Raw genomic sequence first — 24042 nt, 5'->3', positions numbered from 1 at the left:
TTGTTAACCAGTCAGATAACTCAAGCAGGACAAGCTGTGTTGTAGTGAGTTATTTTGGTGCCATGGGGTTAACGTCGGTCTGGCATCTCCCAACTGCCAATACACATCTTACTGTTGAAGTGAGATCTGGAATTGTCATGGGTTAGCAAAGCATAGTCTCGGAAGTGATGTTCTTGCAAAGGGGTGCTTACAGCTTCCTTTGTGACCTGACAGAACCTATCAGATGGCCAGTTTGAATATGGACAATTTTTTAAGCCACTTAAAATTGTGACTGCCTCTGTGATCCACACTTAAGAATAGATAAACCCCGGGCAGAGCCCTCTCTTGTTTCCGGCACTGGGACAGGTGGCTGCGGGCCCTGTGCAGGGGCCAGCAGGCTCGGCCCAGGCCCTGCTCGGGCCACACCGGGCCGGGCCACGCCGGACCGGACCACGGCCATCCTGGAGCCGATGGGCCTTGTTCCACCCGCAGCCCCCCCCCCCCCCCCCCCCCCCCCCCCAGCCCTGCTATGGGCAGACGGAGCTCCCCCCCCTCTCCAGCGAGGCCAAGATTCAGCTGAAGCTGCACCCGGCAAAAGATCATGTGACCAACAGTGATAAGCCACATTCCAGCTGCAAGGCCTAGGTGAGATTAACACTTTTAGTGCTGTGAAGAGCTGAAAACCTGAGGGAAGAGAAAGAGGAGATGCTTAAAGCTGAAATTCTGTTGTAAAGCTATGATATATCAGAGTACCCGCTGTAATTTCATGAGGGCATGAGGGGTGGAGCGTTCAACTTGTACTTGTGAGCAAAAGCACCTGTGCTGAGATAGGCAGATGCTGAAGCAGCTGTAATTTCATGAGAAATTTGAACAGGGAGAGATGGAAGCGATGAGGACTTTTGCTCCAAATGGAAAAGGAGAAAACCTCAGTTCCTAGAGATGCTTCCAGAGATAGTCCTAAAGATGAAGATGAGGAGGACCCTTTACTCCCAGGGAAGGAGAAGGGCCTCTATTCTTAGAGATTAAATGCTCCCAGAGATGGGTGAAGAGAACTTTTGTTTCTGAACGGCTCAACCTTAAAGTTGTACCCCAGTAATTCAAGAGTGGACCCTCAAAAGCAGTTGTGGGAAAAGCTGCAAGTCGGGGGAAGGGACCCATATGCGAACAGAGAACCAACCCGGGCGGCTGTCTCGTTGTGATAATGTTTTCATAGCATGGGCAAGAGAGGCTCCTCTTCCTAAATGGACTGAACAAGGTTATTATGGAAGTGGTAAACAGACTGAATATCTCAAGGGTTGTCTTTTTACATTGTCAGTGGGAGAAGGGAGAAAGGTGGGGGGGGGAGAAGAAGTGTTCTGAAGGTGTGGTATGATTTTATTTTTTTCCTTTTTCCCTCTTTTAGGTCTGTTAATAAATTTCTTTATATTCTTTCAAGTTTGGTGCCTGCTTTGTGTTTCTTCTAATTCTTATCTCACAGAAGGTAAATAGTAATGAGTATTTTGGACCAAACCACTACAGGAATATAAGCTGTATTTCTGACCAACAGACATCTCACTTTACGACTATAAAAGCCACACCAAACTTTCATAAAGCAGAAATCTTCTATACATTTCCCTGGAAATGTGGGGAGCTTCTCCCGTAAATAGGGACGCTTGCTTCGCAGTTACTCCCTAGGGGTTAAGTGAAGGAATCTGTGTACATTATTATCATTTTGGTGGCAAGTTGAATTTGACTCCTAATCAATACTATTTCTTTTGCTAGCTTTAATATAGGTACCTTGATATCGTGCACTGTTTTATATTATGCTGTAATCTACTAGTAGTTCTTTCGTTTTATATTGTGTAGTAAGTAATTCTGATTAGATCTTTCATCTGTTATGTCTTGTCTGTTTAATAAATAATTAATTTTTATAAATAGACCTGATTCACCATCACTATAACTTGTGGGCCAGAGTGATTCCTTAAATTTGAACTGCTGCCAAAATCTGAGGCTAAGGCAGGGCTTGTCTGAAGCTCCCACTCATCCCGTGACATATGGAGACAGAAGGAATTCAACAGCAGAATCCCTTGCCTGGTGTCTCAGAGGACCCTTCTGCTGTGGGACTCCTGTGGGTCGAAGAGCAACAGGTACTGATTGCTACCACAACAGTGCACTGTCAAAAGCACCGCACCTACCAGGACCCTGTGACCCCCATTCATGAGATGATTTGTGAACTGGAGAGCCAGAGAGGGCTCAGCAAGACTTGCTCACCCTTTAATAGTCCTATCTGGCCAGTGTGTAAGTCCAATGGAGAGTGGAGACTGGCAGTGGACTATCATGACCTGAACGAAGTCACACCACCACTGAGCGCTGCTGTGTCGGACATGCTGGAACTTCGGTATGAACTGGAGTCCAAGGCAGTAAAGTGGTGCCACCATTGACATTGCCAATGCATTTTTCTCCATTCCTTTAGCAGCAGAGTGCAGGCCACAGTTTGCTTTCACCTGGAGGGGTGTCCAGTACACCTGGAACCAACTGCCTGTGGTGGTGCATACCCCCTTGCCAGGCCACATTGTGATCTGAGAAATGCTTGTTAGGAGCCTTCACAAACAGCTCCTCGAGTTAATCAAAAACACTGTCTGTTCCCAGGAACCTGTGCTGTCTAATGAGCTCCTGTTTTTTAATGAACAGCCTTGGAAACTTATTTTTCTTGCCTGAATAACAACCCAAGTGGAATAATATTTTTTTTATCAAGCTTTCAAAGAAAGTTACTGACCTGAGTTGCAGCCAGGATAGAAAATTATTATGACTGAAGTCCACTCTCTTGTGACCCTATCAACAGTGGTCCAAAGTAAGATCCTTTGAGCTCTCCTGGACTGCAGCAGGCTGTGACCAGCAACGTCCCTCTGAGTAGGGCCTCTCAGAGCCAGTGAACTCTCAAATTTGCTATACTCAGAAGATCACCAAATGACAACAATGGATCCTTGGCTGATGCCCTCACTCCTCAGGAGTCAACCCTTCACCTGCTGAGAAGATGCAATGGCATCTGAAGTGAGTATCTCACAGAATTCGAGGGGATTTTTTCACAGGTACCGTCTTTGTGCATGCGAGTGTGCATATGCTGTAGCAAATATAATGTTCTCCTAGATTCTCAAGTACTTTAGATTTGTAACTAAGTTAGGACTGCAAGTAAGTTACTGTTGTATAGCAAATTCTATATGAATCCTTTACTAAATTGCTTAACTTATCAATTGAGTTTAAGTTAAGTACTATTAAGCTTAAATGCTGTTAAGTTTAAGTGAAGTGAAGTGCTGTTGGTCAAGTCCAGGGTTCAGTTTATCATGGGAGTCTACTCTGAAGCTTGTGACTCAACAGGAATGTCTTCTGTATTCCTTTTTTATCCTTACCCTTTCCTAGCCTCTTGTCTTCCCCTCCTCCCGCCCCAGCCTCCACAAAGAGAGTTTTGTGTTTATTTTGATTTGGATTGACTGATTTTGGATTTTTGTTTGCTTTTTCTCTGTGTGTTTTAACCATCTAGTAAATAATAGAGTGAACCTTGCCAATTAACTTTGTCATTATGTGGCTTTTTATATTAAACCTTTGCTGGTGATTCTTTAAGTGAACTTAAAACACTCATTCACAACTGCCCCAGGGGTGGAAACACAGCCCCACTATTTGCCATGGACTGATCCAGACTGCGCTGGAAAAAGGATGAGGCTCCAGAACACTTACGGTACATTGATGACATCATCCTGTGGGGCAACACAACAGAGGAAGTTTTTGAGAAAGGGGAGAAGATAATCCAAACCCTCCTAAAGGCCCGTTTTGCCATAAAACAAAGTAAGGTCAAGGGACCTGCCCAGGAAATTCAGTTTTTAGGAATAAAATGGCAAGATGGATGTTGTCAGATTCCAAAGGATGGGGTCAACAAAATAGCAGCTATGTTCCCACTGACCAGCAAGAAGGAAACGCAGGCTTTCCTATGTGCTGTGAATTTTTGGAGGATGCATATTCCAGATTACAGTCAGATTGTAAATCCTCTCTATCAAGTGACATGGAAGAAGAACGATTTTAAGTGGGGTCCTGAACAACAAGCTTTTGAACAGGAGATTGTTCATGCAGTAGCCCTTGGGCCAATCAGGACAGAACAGGATGTAAAAATGTTCTCTACACCGCAGCCAGGGAGAATGATCCTTCCAGGAGCCTCTGTCAGAAAGCACCAGGGCAGACTTGAGGTTGACCTCTAGGTTTTTGGAATCAGGGATACAAAGGATCCATAGCCTGTTACACCCCAACTGAAAAAGAGATACTGGCAGCTTATGAGGGGGTTCAAGCTGCTTCAGAAGTGATTGGCACTGAAGCACAGCTCCTCCTGGAACCCTGACTGCCAGTGCTGGGCTGGATGTTCAAAGGGAAAGTCCCTTCAACACATCAGGCCACTGATGCTACGTGGAGTAAGTGGGTTGCACTGATCACACAGTGAGCTTGAATAGGAAACCCCAATCACCCAGGGATCTTGGAAGTCATCACAAACTGGCCTGAAGGCGAAAATTTTGGACTATCAGAGGAGGAGAAGGTGACACATGCTGAGGACGCCCCACCATATAATCAGCTACCAGAAAATGAAAAGCGATACGCTCTCTTCACTGACAGTTCCTGCCATATTGTAGGGATCCATTGAAAATAGAAAGCTGCCATATGGAGCCCTACATGGCAAGTTGCAGAAGTTATTGAAGGACAAGGTGGATCAAGACAAGTTGTACCTCAAGGAGATTTGATTTTTGGGTGAGAACAGTCTGCAATGTTGAATTGTATAATATTGGTTGCTGAATGACACTGCCACTGTATGTCATAACTACCATGGAAAATGAGGATGGACTGCTCCAGATATACCAGTCATGAGCTCCTGATGCAGCTTGCAACCAGCTGACAGCACACCAGCTCTCCACCCCTGGAAGACATTTAGGATGGATAGAACCCACAGTCATGGACTAAATGAACTCAACAGACATCTTGGAGGGATGGTCATTGACTATGGCAATGATACCTGTGATTGTGTATATATGTGTATATATATATATATATATGTATATAGTTGGAAGTTGTAGGGGTGGATGATGTCCTTATTCTGGCCAGGACAGGGTTAAATTTTGTGGTAGCCAAGAGGAGGCACGGCTAGGACCTGGAGGTTATTCTATACTATCTCATATAATTTTCCAGGAATGGGGAAAGGGGTCCCTTCCAGGTTGGGGTAGCATGGCAGAGGTCGAGTATTGTCGGGCTCCATTTGGCGTAGTGCTGAACATTTCCATGTGAATCTCTCACCTCTCTTATACACTTTTGATATTAATATTGTTGCTGTTACTGTTTGTTTTCTTATCTCATTGCTGTTTCTAGTAAATTGTTCTTATCTCAACCCATGGTCTTTACCTTTTATACCTCCAGTTCTCCTCTCCATCCTGACACAGGGGGAGGGGGGGAATGAAGTGAGTGGCACATGGTCTGGGGTGTTTCAGTGGGAACACTAAACTGGGGAATACCATTCGTAAACCACAACAAAGGACTTAAGACCAAATACAATTTCTGTTACATTTTTTAATCCCCTCACTTAAAAAGAGCTTTCTTTTATAGGCAAGAAAGGATTGTTGTGTTTATCCGCGGTCTGCAATATATTACACATTGCCTAATGAGTAATGAATAATATAAATAGCACACAATTGGACAAACACAGTCTATATACAATAAAGAGCAATTCACAGTATTATCATGGAATATTAAATTTTAAAGTTTTAATAAGACCAAGATGGATATTTCCTTTAAATGGAATTTGAGAAAGCCAATATTGATTTAACAAAGACCATATTCTTAAACTCTAGCTATCACATGCCAAGTTAACATCTCAACTTTCACAGACTTGATATCTTACCACAGAACAATTTCTAATATACCATATTGTCTTGGGGTGACTTTATGATGTGTATCCCTTATCTCTGCTCTATGCCCAGAAATTAATTTTGTGCCTTTAAACTGAGCCTGAGAGGGGGGAGAGGAAAAAACTGAGCGAACTTTTCAAAACAGTTGTTCAAAGACACAGATACACACTCCTCTGCGTCCTGCTGCGGCGAAAAGAGCGGAGGAAGCACCCTGCTTGCTTTTCAGCCAGCTTTCGTCTCTTTTCTTCAGAGGGAGACAGAGAGTTGAACTTTGTTTTCCTGGGACTTTGGTTTTTCCCTTCTCTTCTGGACTGTTTCAACATCAGAACACACCAGGAGAATTTTCCACCAAAGCCCTGGAGGTGGGTCCACATTGACCCATCTCCGAGGAGGAGGAGAGAGACCACACCTACAGAAGGACTCTGAAATCTTCCCAGGTTTCTCTCCACAGCGAGAGGTTTTATTATTTAGCATTATTATCCTTTTCCTGTGTGTTTGTTAAATAAATAGTTTTTTATCTCTTTCACTTTCCTCTGAGGAAAATTTTTCTTCCCGAACCTGGTGGGGGAGGGGTAGTTGTAACCTGCCTTCTATCAGAGGATATTTTCCTCCACATTTGTCCAAACCGGCACACACATATTTGGTTACATACTAAATCTTAGGTAGTTTACACACTATTATGCAATATAACTATATTGTGTTAAATGTTATTTATTCAAAGATCTTTGCAACAAACTTAAAGAATTCAACTGTGCTAGTGAACTTCTGAACTTCTTTTAAGGTAAAATGTTTTAAAATGTTTGTTCATGAAAGAAGACAAATGTATCAGTATCTGGGCCATGTAAGTTAGTGTAGCAACAGGAGAAAAAAACTTGTTTCTTCTAAGGAGAAGAAAGAGATAAAAGGGAAACCTTTTCTAAACCTAATGAAAAATAATAAATCGATGTTTTACAGATAACTGGAAACTAGTTCTAACCATTTACTTAGGAAAGGTTGGAAATGTAAACACAAACAATTAAAGAAAGTATACTAATGATATCGTATTTTAAATAAAAATATGAAACATATTAAAAATAATTAAACCATCTGTATTAGAAATAGTGCTCTATGATCAATATTTTTTAATGAAAGATCAGAATCTATGCTATCCAAGATTTCATCTTCAGGCATTGTTCATGCTGTTCATTCTAAGAACACATGTAGTCTACACTTTCATCTGCATTAAAAACTGGCAGAATGCATGGTCTGAAGGATAAGAAGCCTTCAGAGAAAATGGAAATAGATAATGTTTCTGAGGTTCTATTTTTCTTATGGCCAAAGCAGAAGCTGGAAAGTTTTGACTGAATCACTGTATATATATAGATCAGAAAAATGTTCCCACTTTGCTTTCTTGATAGAGTAAGAGCTAACAATAAAAATTTTAAAAATGGGTGGAAATAATAATTTTTTTTAAGTCTGGGTTTTAAAGTTAAAGGTACCTGTACATTGGCAAAATCCACACGGTTGAGATCACTGAGCATCTGGTTGATCTGAGAAGTGTTCTGAAGCACAGCCCGAGCTGCCTGAGCCAGGTGATTGAGAGATGTGTATCTTCTCAAAGTCTGGGCAAATGCACTTACAGTGGCAACCTATGAAGAAATCCATTTATCTTAACACATTGTATTATCAACCAATCTTCTGTTTTGTCTATTTTAATTCTAAAATTGCTGTATTAATTTGAGCCCTCAGGTATTGCAATTCACATATAATAGAACAAATACAGTTTTTCCTATTATTTTTTTTGGCAAACAAAGTTATTTCCAACCCCATGGTTCATGTTTGAAGTTCAACTTAAATATGACATTTAGCATAAAAGTTAAAATGCTGCTACTTTTAGATCTTGAATGACATCTCGTGTACAATTGCAGAAAGTAAAGAAAACTGCAGTCAACTTTGTTTACCTTGCTTTGTATCATTCTCTGTGGAATATTGTTCATGGCACTGGAAAGCCAACCTTCAAGGCTTTTTGCAAAATTGCGAATGGCTTGAGTCAAGGCACCTAAACATTAAAGAATAAAAATAAAATGAAAAGGATGGCAAGGTGCCTCTCTTGAAACCTTTTGCATCCTCGGTATGTAAATATTCCACATTGAGAACTACTGCATTTATTGGCTCAGAGACTTATCCAGTTTAGGTTTGGATCCCTATCATTACAAGAAGGATGTTGATAAACTGTAGCAAGTTCAGTAGAGGGCCACTAACATGGTCAGGGAGCTGGACCACATACCTTATGAGGAGAGGCTGAGGGAACTAGGTTTTTCAGCCTGAAAGAGAAAGTTTAGGGGGGACCTAATAGAAGCCTTTCAATACCTACAAGGTTTTAAGAACACAGACTCAGCCTCTTCACAAAGATGCATGGCAGGAGAGTGATAAACACTGGGCATAAACTGAAAAAAAAGAGGTCCTGACTTGATAGGAGAATTTTTTTCACCTTGAGGGCAGTTAAGCAGTGCCAATTCATGGCCCTTCATTGGACTCTCTCCAGTATGTCCATGTCACTCTTGTACTGGGGAGACCAGAACTAGATACAGGACGCCAGGTATACAGCACTCAAATGGTGCTGAATAAAGGGGAAGGATCACCTACCTGGACCTACTGGCAACACTTTGTCTAATACAAGCCAGGATACCACTAGCCCTCTTTGCAGCAAGGGCACTCTGCTGGCTCATGTTCAACTTGGTGTCCACCAGGATCCACTGGTCCTTTTCTGCAAAGCTGCTTTCCAGTTGGTTGGCCCCCTTGGCATGTACTGGCACATGGGATTGTTCCTCCCCAGGGGCAGGACTTGGCACTTCCCCTTGTTGAACTGTATGAGGTTCTTGTCAGCCCATTTCTCCATCTTGTTGAGGTCTCTCTGGATAGCAGCATAACCTTGTGATGCATCAGCTACTCTTCAGAGTTTTACGTCATCAGCAAACTTGCTGAGGGTATGCTCTGCCCCATCATCCAGATCACCAATAAAGACATTGAACAGTGTTGGACCCAGTATTGGCCTCTGGGATACACTGCTATTTACTGGCTTCCAAATAGACTTTGTGCAACTATAACTATGGGATTCTCTGGAGTGCTGCAATGGATAGATACAGAATCTTTAGGGAAAACTAGCCAAGAAGGTGCTCTATATGAAAAAGGAGCTGCAATGCATGGAGCTTTGCCTAGGGATGGATGATAAGCCAGTTGAGAGCTTAAGGGTCCAGGTTAGATGACATAACAATGTGGGTGATGTGGGTATCTGATACAGCCTACCTCATAAGGAAAAAGTAGATGGTCTTGTGGTGGTTTGATCTTGGCTGGCTGCCAGATGTTCACCAAGCTGCTCTATCGCTCTCTCTTTTCAACAGAACAGCAGAGAAAAATACGAAGAAATGCTCATGGGTCAAGATAAGGACAGGGAGATCACTCAGCAATTGCCATCACAGGAAAAACACACTCAACTTGGGGAAATTAATTGAATTTATTGCCAATCAGAGTTGTATAGTGAGATATAAGAACAAATCTAAAAAAAACTTCCTCCAACCCTCGCTTCTTTCTAGGAACAACTTAACTCCCATGTAGAGAGAGATAAGATAGAATTGAGCTGCAGGCTGTAGGATGTGCCTGCAGAAGCACATGGCAGCACAAAGGAGCACATGGCGGCACAGAGAAGCTTGTCTCCACCAGACCCTGGGGGGAGGAAGTGTCACACAGCAGACCCCTATGGAGAGGAGCCTTCCGGGAGCTGACAGATGAGTGAACAGCGAGTGATCATCCCATAGAAGGACATTTGGAAAGTGTGTTGCTGATGTGGCAACACGGGATAGGTCACGCAGTGAGAATTACCATATAAGGAAATACTGTGCCTTGGAAAAGTGTATAAAATCAGCTCATTTCTTTGAATAAACAATTCAGATTCCCTGCTGGTCTGGGTCCGTGCCTCAATCACCAACACTCCCAACTCTTCTACCTCCTCCCCCCAAGTGGCACAGGGCAACAAGAAATGGGGGTTGCAGTCAGTTCATAACACTCTGCCTCTCCTTCCTCCTCACACTCTTCTCCTGCTCCAGTATGGGGTCTCATCCATGGAAGACAGTCCTTTACGACCTTCTTGAACATGGATCCTTCCCATAGGCTGCAGTTATTCACAAACTGCTCCAGCATAGGTCTTTTCCATAGGGTGAAGTCCTACAAAAACAGACTGTTCCAGCATTAGTTTCCTCACAAGGTCACAGGTTCCAGCAGAAAACCTGCTCTAGCATGGGCTCCTCCCCACGGGACCACCATTCCTGACAGGACCCTGCTCTAGCATGGGCTCTCCATGGGCTGCAGCTTCCTTCGGGGTACATCCACCTGCTCTCATGTGGGATCCTCCATGGGCTGCAGGGTGACAATGCTTCACCATGGTCTTCCCCATGGGCTACAGAGAAATCTCTGCTCCAGCAAGTGGAGCACATTCTCCCCTCCTTCACTGACCTTCGTGTCTGCAGAGTTGTTTCTCATATATTCTCACTCCTCTCTCCTGGCATCTGTTGTGAAGCATTTTTTACTCTTTTAAAAAATATTTTACCACAGAGATGCTACTAATGTCTCTGATTGGTTCAGACTTTGGCCAGCGGCAGGTCCATCTTGAAGCCAGCTGAAAGTGTCCGTCCCTTTCTGACATGGGGACAGCTTCTGGTATCTTCTCATAGAAGTCATCTGTGCACCCCCCACCTCTACCAAAAGCTTGCCATGTAAAGCCAATACAGGTCTCCTTCAGGTAACTGGAATAAGCTTCATGTTCACAGGCTCCAGTTTTCATGAGGGACTTGAACGGCAGAGCTGTCCCTATCTGCTAGAGGGACAACAAAGCAGAGCAAAAGCAACCCAGGAAGACAGTTAAGCAATGCAACTGGTCACCCAGAGAGCTTTGTGTAGTTTCCATCCTTAGATGTTTTCAAGACCTGACAGGGTAAAGCCCTGAACAAACAAGTCTGAATTCAGCATTAACCATGCTTTGAGCAGGAGGTTGGACTAGAGACCTCCTGAGGTCCCTTCCAACCTGAATTATTCTTTCATTCTATATTATGTAACAATTATTTAGTTTCTGATTTAACAAACAGAACTGACCACTTCACCTAAGACCCCTTCAAAAAACTTATGATCAGCAGTGAAAATTCTTTTTGGCATTCCTACAGGTACATTAGTGATTGTAACAACTGTTTCTTATCTCCTGAAAACTTCCATCATGAATTTTCTGCCATCAATTTTTGCCTAAGTGCTTTTGCTTTTAAAGAGCAAAACCCCACAGGAAACAGCAATTATTGCAATACTTCAGTTTCCTCAAGTAAGCTTGAAGTACCCTGAACCATTGCCAACATGCTTTTTATTTTAGTTCTGAAGAACAAAATGCAATGTGAAATGTTCAACAACTGTATCAATAAGGAATATATAAGAATGTATTAAATGAACAGAAGGTAGGATTGCTCATACTGGTGTGAAAACTTGGTGGAGAATGAATGCTGCTACAGTAACAAAGAAGAAAAAAAAACAGAAAAGGGAAATATTACTATCTATAAGTGATTTATTTTTTACTACATCTAAGAAGAAACAGTGCAAGACTGGATTTTGTTTATGAGGCAAAACAGCACGTTTGGTAGAGTAAGAATTAATTTCTCGTGGAAGTCACCTAATATGAGAAATGCCCTTTTTCAGCTTGAGTAATCGATGAATCCTGTAATTAAGAACTTCTGCTAGCAAAGTTAGCCAATTTGCTTAAAAAAAAGGAAATATTTTATTTTTCACAGCATTATTTTCTTCAAATTTGTAGTGATAACTGGTTTATGTTACTGTCCCCAAATGTGGATGCTCATCTGAAATTTAATTTGGACTTATAAAACTTCTGAATTAGCTCTACAGAATGGGCTTTTTCTTTTTTCTTTCTTGAGGTTTCCAGACAAAGAACAAACACTCTTTTTCACTGTCGATCATTTAACCCACATATGTTTCTACATTAACATTGTCATAGGTTAGCAAGCATAGTCCCGGAAGGGATGTCCTTGCTAAGGGGTGCTTACAGTTTCCTCTGGGAACTGATAGAACCTATCAGCTGGCCAGTTTGAATATGGACAATTCTCTAAGCCACTTAAAGTTGTGAACACCTCTGTGATCCACATTTAAGAATAGGCAAACTCCCCCTCCAAGCTCTCTCTCGTTTCCGGCGCTGGCACAGGTGGCTGCAGGCCCCGTGTGGGGGCCAGCGGGCCCGGCCAGGCCCTGCTTGGGCCAGGCCGGGCCGGGCCATGGCCATCCTGGAGCCATGGACCTGTTCCAGCCATGGAACCCCCCCCCACTGCCTTGCCGTGGGCAGCCGGAGCGGCTCGGCTCTCCCCCCTCTCCACTGCGATAAGAAAAATTCAACATTCCAGCTGCAAAGCTGCAAGGCCGAGGTGAGATTAACCCTTTTACTGCTGTGAAGAGCTGAAAACCTGAGGGAAGAGAGAGAGGAGATGCTTAAAGCTGAAATTCTGTTGTGAAGCTATGATATATCAGAGTATCCTGTTGTAATTTCATGAAGATATGGGGGGTGGAGTGTTCAACTCGTAAGCAAAAGCACCTGCGCCGAGGTAGGCAGATGCTGACGCAGCTGTAATTTCGTGAGAAGTTTGAACAAGGAGAGATGAACCAGATGAGGACTTTTGCTCCAAACGGGAAAGGAGAAAACCTCAGTACCTAGAGATGCTCCCAGAGATAGTCTTAACGATGAAGATGATGAAGACCCTTTGCTCCCAGGGAAGGAGAAGGGCCTCTGTTTTTGTTTCTGAACGGCTCAACCTTAAAATTGTACCCCAAGAAACTTCAAGAGTGGACCCTCGAAAGCAGTTGCGGGAAAAGCTGCAAGTTGGGGGAAAGGACTCACACGCAGGCAGAGAGACTCCTCTTCCTAAATGGACTGAACGATATTTGGAAGTGGGCGGCTGTCTCGTTGTGATAATGTTTTCATAGCATGAGCAAGAAGAGACTTCTCTTTCTAAATGGACTAAACAAGGTTATTATGGAAGTGGTAAACAGACTGAACATCTTAAGGGTTGTCTTTTTACATTGTCAGTGGGAGAAGGGAGGAAGGTGGGGGGAGGAGGAGAGTTCTGAAGGTGGTATAATTTTTTTTTCTTCCCTCTTTTAGGTCTGTTAATAAACTTTATATTCTTTCAAGTTTGGTGCCTGCTTTGCATTTCTCCTAATTCTTATCTCACAGAAGATAAACAGTAATGAGTATTTTGGACCAAACCACTACAATGCACTTGCTAATTAACAAAGCATTAGCTCATGTTAATTTATTACCTACAGAATAAAAAAAAAGCTCATTCAGATAGTTTGCAGTGTTACTAAACACACATCAAACGATACAGCAAAAAAGGTTAAAAGGAAAACGTATATTTTTGAATAAGCCTTCAAAAAGCTTGGGTTTTTCATCTGAAATATTTCTTCTACACAAATAAGATTTTGCAGTCTTTCTGGTATTTGTAATTGCTGAAATTGACAAATACAACATGAAAAATATCTTGAACATAACTTCTCTGCCTGGAAGAGGAACTCCCAAACAAGTTTGGTGCTGTCTATCCTGTCACATGTGAAGAGATAAAAAGGCCATTCTCAGGGGAAAGGATCTATTGCCATTAATACACAGTGGCTCTGGTCTTTTGCTAGAATCATTAGATAATAACAAATTTTAATCCTGACTGAAGTATAAAGTGTTTGGCTTCTTTTTAAACAAAGAAATTTGGCTTTTTCCCACACAGTAGTTTTTCATTCATTTTGTAGGCACTGAAATGTTTTCACAAAAATTTCAACTGACCAAATTTTACTTAGAGCTTGCTTTTCAAAAAGTTTTCTTCACTATTAATTTCTTTTATGGTAATATTTATTAGGAAGTTATGTGAAAGAGTAGGTTTCCCCAAATACTGAAAATCAGGAAAAGAAAAAAAGATGAAACTCAAAAATAGAATTATCAGTTTGCATCCTTACTAAATTAAACACATTTTCCCCCCCCTTTTTTTTTTTTTTGCTAGCTGCTGTTGGTACCTTTCTGATTATCCAGAAAAAAAGAAACCTGCCTATGATGGGGTATTTCTACAAAGCAGTACTTGCAAATATTTTCCTGAGTTGCTTCTTACAGCATAGCTAACAGAGGCAGACAAAAGATGCAGTACTTGTGTCAGAAGAGAGAACAGCATTCACGTCCTCAGCAATGGTGTTAATGTGTCACAGGGTACCACCTCCAGCCATTGAAGGAACTATCCCTATAACATCGGAGGCCTCAATTCAGATCGGACTCCTGAGGGAAGATGCAGCTCTCAGAGTACAACAAGTGCTTGGGGTCTCTTGCTGAGGCTGGGGCAGAGTGAGACAGTTTTCTTGCCTGCAGAAGGTGTGCAGTGGAACAGGACCTGTGTTGCCAAAGAAGTGCAGGAAGAGGTCAGCAGACTGTGCAGTATCAGAGAAGGTGAGAAAGAGATCTACTGGATCGTTTTCAAGACCCTGCAGCCTGAAGTCTCAGCTGTATTGAAGGAGGATCAGGTGGTCTGTGCTAATTGGATTAGGAAATGGCAAAGGCTGGAAGCCTGTGACTTCTGGAAACATAAAGAAGGCTCCTGCTTCACCTGCATATCTCCAGCAAAGAACAGATGCAGTACCCTCACAGCAGATGAGGGTCTGGGAACTCCGTCTAAGAGCTAGTTAAGCCTGAGCCATGGAGCAGCACCACAAGGAAGTGACAACTGATAATAGTGGGAGACTCCATGCTACAGGGGATTGGGGCCCACATCTGCCAACCTGACCTGCTGTGTTGGAAGATTTACTGCTTGCTGGGGGTTGGATCTAGGATGCTGTGGTGATACTGACAAGGTTTGTCTGACCCTCAGATTATTACTCCTTGCAAATCTTCACATGGGCACCAATACTGCCAGAGGAGACCTGGAGCATATCAAGTGTGACTACATGCATCATGGGGCAATGGTCAAGGGTATGGGGGCCCAGGTAGTTTTCTCATTGGCCTTTCCAGTGAAAAGCAAGATCTTGAGGGGGAATGGAAGTATCCTGTGGGTCAACAGTTGGTTGCCCAGCTGGCAATGATAGTCGGTATTTGTATTTTATGACCATAGGGACCCTTTTTTAAAGATTGAAGACTGTTAGAGAGAGATGGGATACACCTGACCAAGTGGGGCAAAACCATCTTTACCAACAGGCTGGACAACCTGGTGAGGAAAATTTTAAACTAGAAATAACGGGAGGGAGATGACGACCTACAATCAAGTGAAGGAATACTGGAATGAGTTGGCAAGCAGGGTGTTATGGAAAAGAGAGAGCTTGTAATTGGCAAAACAGGGCTGAAAAGGAGACACTGCTGGAGCCAATTCTTAGAAACAAGGAAACTTTTCTTACAATTCTTACAAACTGTTGGTGATATAAAGCTTGGGTGGAGTCTGAGCTGCATTGACCATGAGATGGTGGAGTTGAGTATACTGAGAGGATAGAAAAAGGCAAATAGCAGGATAACAACTCCAAATTTCAGGAGAACAGACTTTGGCCTGTGCAGAGACCTGCTTGGAAGAATCCTATGGGAGACAGTCCTGGAGAGCAGACTGGATCTAGGAGACCTGTTTGATATTCAAGGATCACCTCCTCCAAGCTCAAGAATGGTCCATCACAATGAGCAGGAAATCAAGCAAAGGTGACAGGTCTGTGTGGATGAACAAGGAGCTCATGACTAAAACATGAAAAGGAAGCACACAGGAGCTGCAAAAAGGAGCAAGTGACCCAGAAGGAATGCAGAGACACTGTCCAAGTGTGCAGAGATGGGGTTAGGAAAACCAAAGCCCACCTGGAGTTGAAACTGAAGAGCAACATTAAGGGTTTCTACAGGTACATCAGCAGAAGAAATGAAGACCAGAGAAAATGTGGGCCTGGTGCCAAATGGGGGCAGGGAACCTAATGACAAAGGCTGGGGTACTGGATGCCTTCTACACTTGAGTCTTTACTGATAAGGACTACCTTCAGGAATCCAAAGCCTCTGAGACCAGAGGAAAAGTCTGCAGCAAGGAAGAATTCTCCTCAATAGAGGATGACCCAGTTAGGGAAACATTTAAAACATTGGAGATGCATAAGTACACGGACCTGATCAGATGCACCCATGAGTGCTGAGGGAGCTGGCTAATTTCACTGTAAGGCCACTCTCAATTATCTTTGAAAGGTCATGGCGATCAGGGAAAGTTAATGAGGACTAGAAGAAAGCAAATGACCATGTCCATAAGCACCACATCTATGTGTCTTTTAAATACCTTTTAAAACTGACCAGAACTCGTGGGCCCCTAAGCCCTCAAAGCAGATTCTGAAGGTACTCTGCTAAGTATCTCCCTCAATAGCTTAGTTTGCTTCCTTAAAGTCCAGTGTAGCAACTCTGCTGATGTTTTTTTCTCACTACACTTAAAATTTTAAACTCAAACGTTCCATGATCATAGAATCATTAAGATCATTGAGCCCAGCTGTTGATCACTGTGGCCAAGACAGCCACCAACCATCACATCTCCCAAGAGTCCTTCTCTAGTCACAAACAACAGGTCTAGGAGGGCATCTTTCCTAGTTGGCTCACAGAGTACTTGTGACAAGAAATTACCTCCCACAAGCTTCAAGACTTCCCAAGGCCTGCTTGTGTCAGCAGGATGATATTCCCACTTGATGTCTGGGAAGTTGGAATCTCTCATAAGGACAAGGGCTACTGATCCAGCAATTTCTCCTAATTGCTTACAGAATAACTCATCACTGCTTACATCCTGGCTGGGTGATCAGTAATAAACACCCACTATAATATCTCCTTTGTTTTCCATCCCCTTAAGCCTCACTCAGAGGCTCTCTACCACATCATTGCCAACTGTAAGGGCTGTACAATCAAACCTCTTCCTTACATATAGTGCCACATCTCCATCTTACCTGCCCTGCCTATCCCTCCTAAACAGCCTGTAGCCCTCCATCCCAGCACTCCAGTTGTGGGACTCCTTCCACCTAGCAAATATATCACTACTTGCTACATCAGTTAGACATACACAAGTCTATGGGACTTGATGGGATCTAGCCAAGGGTGGAATGTTTTGGAGCAGATCACCCCTACAGAGAGGGGTCTGGACAGGCTGAATTGATGGACTGAGGTGAATTGTATGAGGTTCAACAAGGCCGAGTGCCAAGTCGTGCACTTGGGTCGCAATAACCCCATGCAATGCTACAGGCTTGGGGAAAAGCAGGTGGAAAGCTGCCCAGTGGAAAATGACCTGGAGGTTTTGGTCGATAGCCAGCTGAACATGAACCATCAGTGTGCCCAGATGGCCAAGAAGGCCATGTATCAGAAATAGTGTGGCCAGAAGGACCAGAGAAGTAATTGTCCCTCTCTACTGGGCACTGGTGAGGCCACACCTCGAGTGCCGTGTCCAGTTCTGGACCACTCACTAAAGGAAGGACATTGAAGGTCTGGAGCAAGTCCATAGAAGGACAAGGAAGCTGGTGAAGGGTCTAGAGAGTAAGTCATATGGGGAGTGACTGAGGGAGCTGGGGTTGTTTAGCCTGGAGAAAAGGAGGCTCAGGGGGTGATCTTATCATTCTCTACAACTACCTGAACAGAGGTTGTGGTGAGGTGGAGGTTGGCCTCTTCTCCCAGGCAACTAGCGACAGGATGAGAGGACATAGCCTCAAGCTGCGCCAGGGGAGGTTCAGGCTGGACATCAGGAGGAATTTCTTCATGGAAAAGGTTGTTAAACATTGGAATGGACTGCCCAGGGAGGTGATGGAGTCACCATCCCTGGAGGTTTTCAAGAAAAAACTGGATGTGACACTTAGTGCTATGGTCTAGTTGACAAGGTGGTGATTGGTTAAAGGTTGGACTCTATCTTAGAGGTCTTTTCCAACCTAAATGATTCCATGATTCTGTAGTAATGTTGATAACACATGGATGTTTTGGTTTTTCCCAAGTAGAGCTTACCCTAAGTCAAGGACTTTTCAGTATCTCATGCTCTGCCAGTGAGGTGCACAAAAAGCTGGGAGGGAGCATGACTGGGTGTCCTGGGTTGCGGTGTATTCTATTACCATCCCCGTCAGCTGTTGAAATCAGGTGGGGCAGTGTTTCCTTGCCTCCTCCCCCCAGACTATCTTGCTGTTAATGGCCCATCATTGTCCTGCCACATGACTCATAGATAACTCCCTCTGGACTATCTTCTGTTAATGAGCCTAATCAACACTTGGCCTCATGACTCATTACCCCATTGTGAGATGCTCCACCCAGAGGGAGGAACCAAGCATCCCATCGTGGATATAATCTGAGGCTGAACACCAGAGATAAGGCCTTTCCACTGGGTTTCCAGAGGACAGGGGCTACACAGCCACCACTGGACCTTCTGAGGAGGAGCAGACCCTTCTTTTTCTACAGGATCACCACTTCGGGAGGACTGCAGCCACCACCCTGACTAACAGGGTGCCAGGTTGTATCCTAACTCTGTCAGTTTAACCCAGTGTTATCCACTTTTATTGTTTTTTTTCTTTCCCCCTCCTTTTATTTCCCTATTAAATTGTTATTCTGACTTGGTGTCTCCCACTAGTTTGTTTTCAAACTAGTACACTGGGACAGGAGACCTGAACTGGCCAAATGGATATTCCACACCATAGAATGTCATGCCCAGGATATAAACTGGAGGGAGTTAGCTGGAAGTGATCAATCGCTGCTCAGGGACAGGCTGGGCATCAGTCAGTGGGTGGAGAGCAATTGTATTGTGCATCGCTTGTATTTCTTGGGTTTTATTTCTCTCTCTCTCTCTCTCCTTTTCATTGCAATTATTATTATTGTTATTATAATCATTAACAATATTAGTATTATTATATTTTAATTTGTTTCAATTTTTAAACTGTTCTTAACCCACAAGTTTTACTTTTTTTTCTGATTCCCCATGCAACTAGTGGGGGAGGGAGCATCTGTGTGGTACTTATTTGCCAGCTGGGGTTAAACCACAACACCATCTAACAGTGGTCAGAATATTTTGGGGGACTGTATCAAAGGCCTTACAGAAGTCCAAGTAGATGACATCTGTAGCTCTCCCATTTTCCACTGATGCAGTCACTCCATCATACAAGGCCACTAGATTAATCAGACACGATTTGTCCTTGGTGAAGCCATGTCAGCTGTGTCTAATGTCCCCCCTGTCATCAATGTAGCTTCCAGGAGAATCTGCTCTGTTAAGAAAACTACCCAGTCTGACCATTCACGAGACTCCTCAGAGGCACCAGCTCAGGCTGTTTCTGTGTTGCTGGGCAGTGAATAAATTGCTTTATGGAATGAGACATCTGAGACTCTGCTATGGGAAACCTGGGGTCAAACCGGTAAGGAAACCTGGTCTGACTGTGTATGAGTGGGGTGTGCAGCGGCTCCCTTTGGCTCACTGGAGCCGCCACTGCGAAGGGGCTTTGGTCCCAGCAGTTAAAGTCTCTGGTGTTTGGAGTGTGACTGCCAGAGAGTCTCCTAAATGGTCAGACTGGGAAGTTTCCTTTACATGCTCCATGATCTTACAGGTAACTGGTGAGGCCAACTGGTTGGTAGTTCCCAGAATCCTCATTTTTACACTTTTTAAAAATGGGTGCAATGTTTCCTTTTTTCCAGTCACTGGTAATGCAGTCTGACTGCCATGACTTCTTAAATGTAATGGAGAATGGCTTGTGAACTACATCAGTTCCTTCAGGAACCTGGCATGCAACTTGTTCGGTCACAGGATCATAGAACTATTTAGGTTGCAAAAGACCTCTAAGATCATTGAGTCCAGCTATTAACCTAACACTGCCAAGTCTACTACTGAACCATGTCCCTAAGTGCCACAGCTACATGTCTTTTAAATACCTCCAGGGATGGTGACTCTAAGGCTTGACAACCCTTTCATTGAAGAAATTTTTCCTAATATTCACTCTAAACCTCTCCTGGTGCAACATGAGGCCATTTCCCTTTGTCCTATCACTTGTTACTAGGGAGTAGAGACCCCCACCTTGCTGCAAGCTCCTTTCAGGTAGTTGTAAAGAGACATAAGGTCTCCCCTGAGCCTCCTTTTCCCCACACTCCAGCTCCCTCAGATGCTCCTCATAAGACTTGTGCTTCAGACCCTTTACCAGCTTCGTTGCCTGTTTTTGGATATGCTCCAGCACCTCAATATCTTCCTTGAAGTGAGGGGCCCAGAAGTATACACAATATGAGGTGCAGCCTCACCAGTGCCAAATACAGGGGGACAATCACTTCCCATGTCCTTCTGGTCCCACTATTTCTGACTCAAGCTAGGATGTCTTTGGCCTTCTTGGTCACCTGGGCACATCGCTGGCTCATATTTTCCCTGCATAAACTCCCGACATCTTTGTAGTCCTCCTGAGTTGCCTGTCCCTCCTTCCTAAGGTCATAAACTCTCCTTTTTTTTCCCCCCAAGTTCCAGCCAAAGCTCTCTGTTCAGCCAAGCCAGTCATCCCTGCCGGCTCGTCTTTCAACACGTGGGGACAGTCTGCTCCTGTGCCTTTAGGATTTCCTTCTTGAAGAATGTCCAGCCTTCCTGGACTCCTTAGCCCTTCAGGACTGCCTCCCAAAGGACTCTCTCAACCAGTCTCCTAAACAGGCCAGTCTGCCCTCTGGAAGTCCAAGCTAGCAGTTCTGTTGTCACCTCTCCTTACTTGTCCAAGAATCAAAAACTGTCATTACATGATTGCTTTGCCTAAGACATCACCCAGAAGTCCATTACTGTTCACATACAACAGGCCCAGTAGGGCACCTTCCTGAGTTGGCTCGCTTACCAGCTGTGTCAGGAAGATCTCTTGTACACACTCCAGGAACCTCCTAGACTGTTTCCTCTCTGCTGTGTTGTATTTTCAGCAGACATCTGATAAGTTGAAGTCTCCCACAAGAACAAGGGCTAGTGATTAATAAGACTTCTCCCAGCTGGTTATAGAATATTTTGTCTGCCTCTTCATCCTGGTTGGGTGGGCTATAACAGACTCCTGCCAAATCTGTCTTGGCCTTCTCCCTGATTCTTGAGTAAACACTCAATCCTATAGACACCATCATTAAGCTCCAGACAATTGAGACAGTCCCTAACATACAGGGCTACCCTGCCACCTCTCTCTCCTCACCTGTCCCTTCTAAAGAGTTTATAGCCATCCATTGCAGCACTCCAGTCATGTGAGTCATCCCACCATGTTTCTGTGACAGCAACTATGTCATAGTTTTCCTGCTGCACAATGGCTTCCAGCTCCTCCTGTCATCCCATGGACTGGTGTATGCTCAGGTTCCTCAGGTGGTCACAAACCTGATCTTCTCCCATGATGGGAGTGACTTCTTTCTCCCAGCCCCTGACTTGAAATTCAGGGTCTTGAAAGATGTGGGAAGAGAGATTGCTGGTGTCAAGGTGGTCCCCCAGGAGGATCAGAGCCTGCGAGTGTGATGCTTCCTGTAGCTGAAGTAAGAACACCATCAACAGGCTCACCTTGATCAGGCAGCCTGTAGTAAACACCAACCACGAGGTTTCCTTTGTTGGCTTTTCCCTTATTTTTACCCATAAGGTCTCAACCCATTCAGCACTTGTCTTCAAAGACAACTCTCTTCAGTCAATCCATTTTTTTAGAGGGCAGCCCCTCCACCCCTTCTTCCTTGCCTGTGCTTTCTGAATGGTTTATAGCCATTGATTGCAGAGTTTCAGTTGTGTGATTTGTCCCACTAAGTTTCAGTGATGGTATTAAATCATAGCTTTCCAGGTGCACAGAGGCTTCCATCTTTTCCTGTTTGTTACTCATGCTGCATGCATTGCTATAGAGGCACTTTAGTGGGCCTATTGACCTTGTCACCTTTTTAGAGGAACACAACCTAATTCCTTTGTGGCATTTTACAGGTGTCTCCCTGTTGGTTCCTAATATTTATTTTATAATTTCTTTTAATATTATATATTATATTTTATATTAATATATGTAATTATAATTACTTTTCAAGATTTAACACAACATACAAAACATGCAATAGATGTTTTTAAAAAGAATTTATCCTTCCTGGAAAAAAAATTAAAAATCGTTTACTACCAAAAGCAGCCATAAAAAAATACCATGCTTGAGCAATGATGGATGCTATAAAATCAGCTTTGAAAAGAATGCTCTATTACTGATAATGGTCAGTTGGCCATAATATTAGAATCAATTGATGAGTCCTTCATACTGGAAATAGAAAATATAGATTGGAACAATAAACAAGACTTAAGATGTTTGATAGTGTTGGTTTAATAGGTATCAAAACTGATAAGGTTTTAGCAGCCACTGATAATACATTAATGTTTAATTATCCAAAAATGAAATGACAAAGCATATACATTTTACTTTTATTAACAACTAGAACTTATATATAAAAAACTTAAACTAAAGCCTACTGAGGTCAACAGAAAGACTGTCTTGACATTACTGGACTCAGGCTCAGGGCCATAGTGCATTCACAGCTGTCAGACTAGAGCTAGTATATAAAGAAAGCCATTTTTAACTTTAATAAAAACTTAGAATTTGCAGTTAAAAAAGGCATAATTCATAAGAAAATATATTCTTAAAAATTCTAGAGGCTTTCCTAAATGCAACGAAGCATCCACTCTGCTTTTCTTTAAGTACAATGCTTACATCAACTCCAGTACACCTTTCTACTCAACAGAATTAAGGAAAGATGACACAGACACTACGTTTACATCCTTCAAAATCATTCCCAAAAGTTTCACATGAGGCACAAAAATCTCACCACATAAAACAAAACAAAAGACAGTGTTATGAAATGTTATCTGTGTTTAACTTACTAGGAATAGGTCTAAGGACATCAGGAATGAGAATCTCCACCAAAGCCTGGTACATCACATGGTCACAGTTACCCATCCATTTCAGAATAGACTCATTTTTGCACAGAGTAATTAGTTTTCCTTTTGGAAGTCGACTTTCTATTTCACTCAGATTGCTGTTGTGAATAAATGGAAATGCATTTACATACAGATAAGAAAAGTACAATGGATTTTGAAATAGATTATTTAATGAAAACTTTATAGATGTCTCTGTTACATCCAATTGAAACTCTAACTTCGCCATATGAAACTGGGGGAAAAAATAGCCTCCAAAGTTCAGCTCCAGACCATAAATAATGCAGAGGTATGATAAAAATGGTCCTTGCAATTTAAACAGACCAGACAATACATTGGGAAAAGATACTTTGAATTTAGTAATCCAAAGGAAAAAATAGAAGATGTATACAATCATTTCAAGGCTGCAGTTTGACATATACCAACACCCTATATACCAAATAGCAGACAACACCAATTTAACCTGAAAAACTACTGATATCAGAAAAGGTTCTTAGCCTATATGTAAAACTAAGTCTTTCTTTGATTTGACTCCTGCTGTTGTATCATGATGGGGAACAGTAAGCAAAGAGACATTTACTGACCTCAGTTCAATAATAGCTGTGTCATCAGCTGGAGCAGAGGGAGAATAGCGCCAGAAAGTTTGCCACAATTTTTCTATCAGGCTAAACTGAAGATTCACAATAACATCCACTATTGCCTAAAGAAATATAAAATCAGTGCAGATAGTCTTCTAAGTGATTCCCCCCAATTCTTTCCAGGGGTATCGCTGCCCCTGGTCATTTTGCAGAAAAAAATATTAAAAGGTATGCTTATAAATAAACATATAATATCCTTTTTAATAACTTTTTAGCAAAAAATTTTCCAACTGTCTGGACTAGTGTAACTGCAGACTTAGATCAGGCCAAGTGACTAAGATCAACCCTCCAGAAAAGAGCCTAAGCACATATCTCAGGTGAATTCACTTAAACGGAACTTTTAACACTATTGCAAACACAAAGGAAACCTATTTCATTAATTTTGTTACTTCGTTACATGCTTTAAAGCACCTTCAACAATAATTTTAAAACACGTTATTCAATATAACATGCAGCCTTAAGTTCTTAAGCAACCTGCTTCTTTAAAACTTGAAAAAAAAAGTTTGTTTTTAACATAAACATTAGAAATAATAATTTAATCTGATTTCAACTCATATAAAAAAAAGCAAAATTCTGTATATATATTAT

At 42.7% G+C, this 24042-nt stretch overlaps 1 protein-coding gene across 2 annotated transcripts in view; it reads right to left on the bottom strand.

The window, feature by feature from the left end:
* The window catches only part of LOC309584625 (transcription factor RFX3-like), a gene marked incomplete at both ends in the record, with an annotated part of 143194 nt that overhangs the window by 15040 nt on the left and 104112 nt on the right, over positions 1-24042 (bottom strand). For both annotated transcript variants that reach the window (XM_082300757.1, XM_082300756.1), the window contains 4 exons: positions 7370-7519; positions 7832-7929; positions 22763-22917; positions 23401-23516. In XM_082300757.1, coding sequence (XP_082156883.1) covers positions 7370-7519; positions 7832-7929; positions 22763-22917; positions 23401-23516 — 519 coding nt within the window. The remainder of the gene's footprint in view (positions 1-7369; positions 7520-7831; positions 7930-22762; positions 22918-23400; positions 23517-24042) is intronic.

Source organism: Coloeus monedula (genome assembly GCF_965178545.1).
Source record: "Coloeus monedula genome assembly, chromosome: W".
NCBI lineage: Eukaryota > Metazoa > Chordata > Aves > Passeriformes > Corvidae > Coloeus > Coloeus monedula.
The sequence above is the reverse complement of the archived record's forward strand: the minus strand, read 5'-3'. Positions and strand labels throughout refer to the sequence as shown.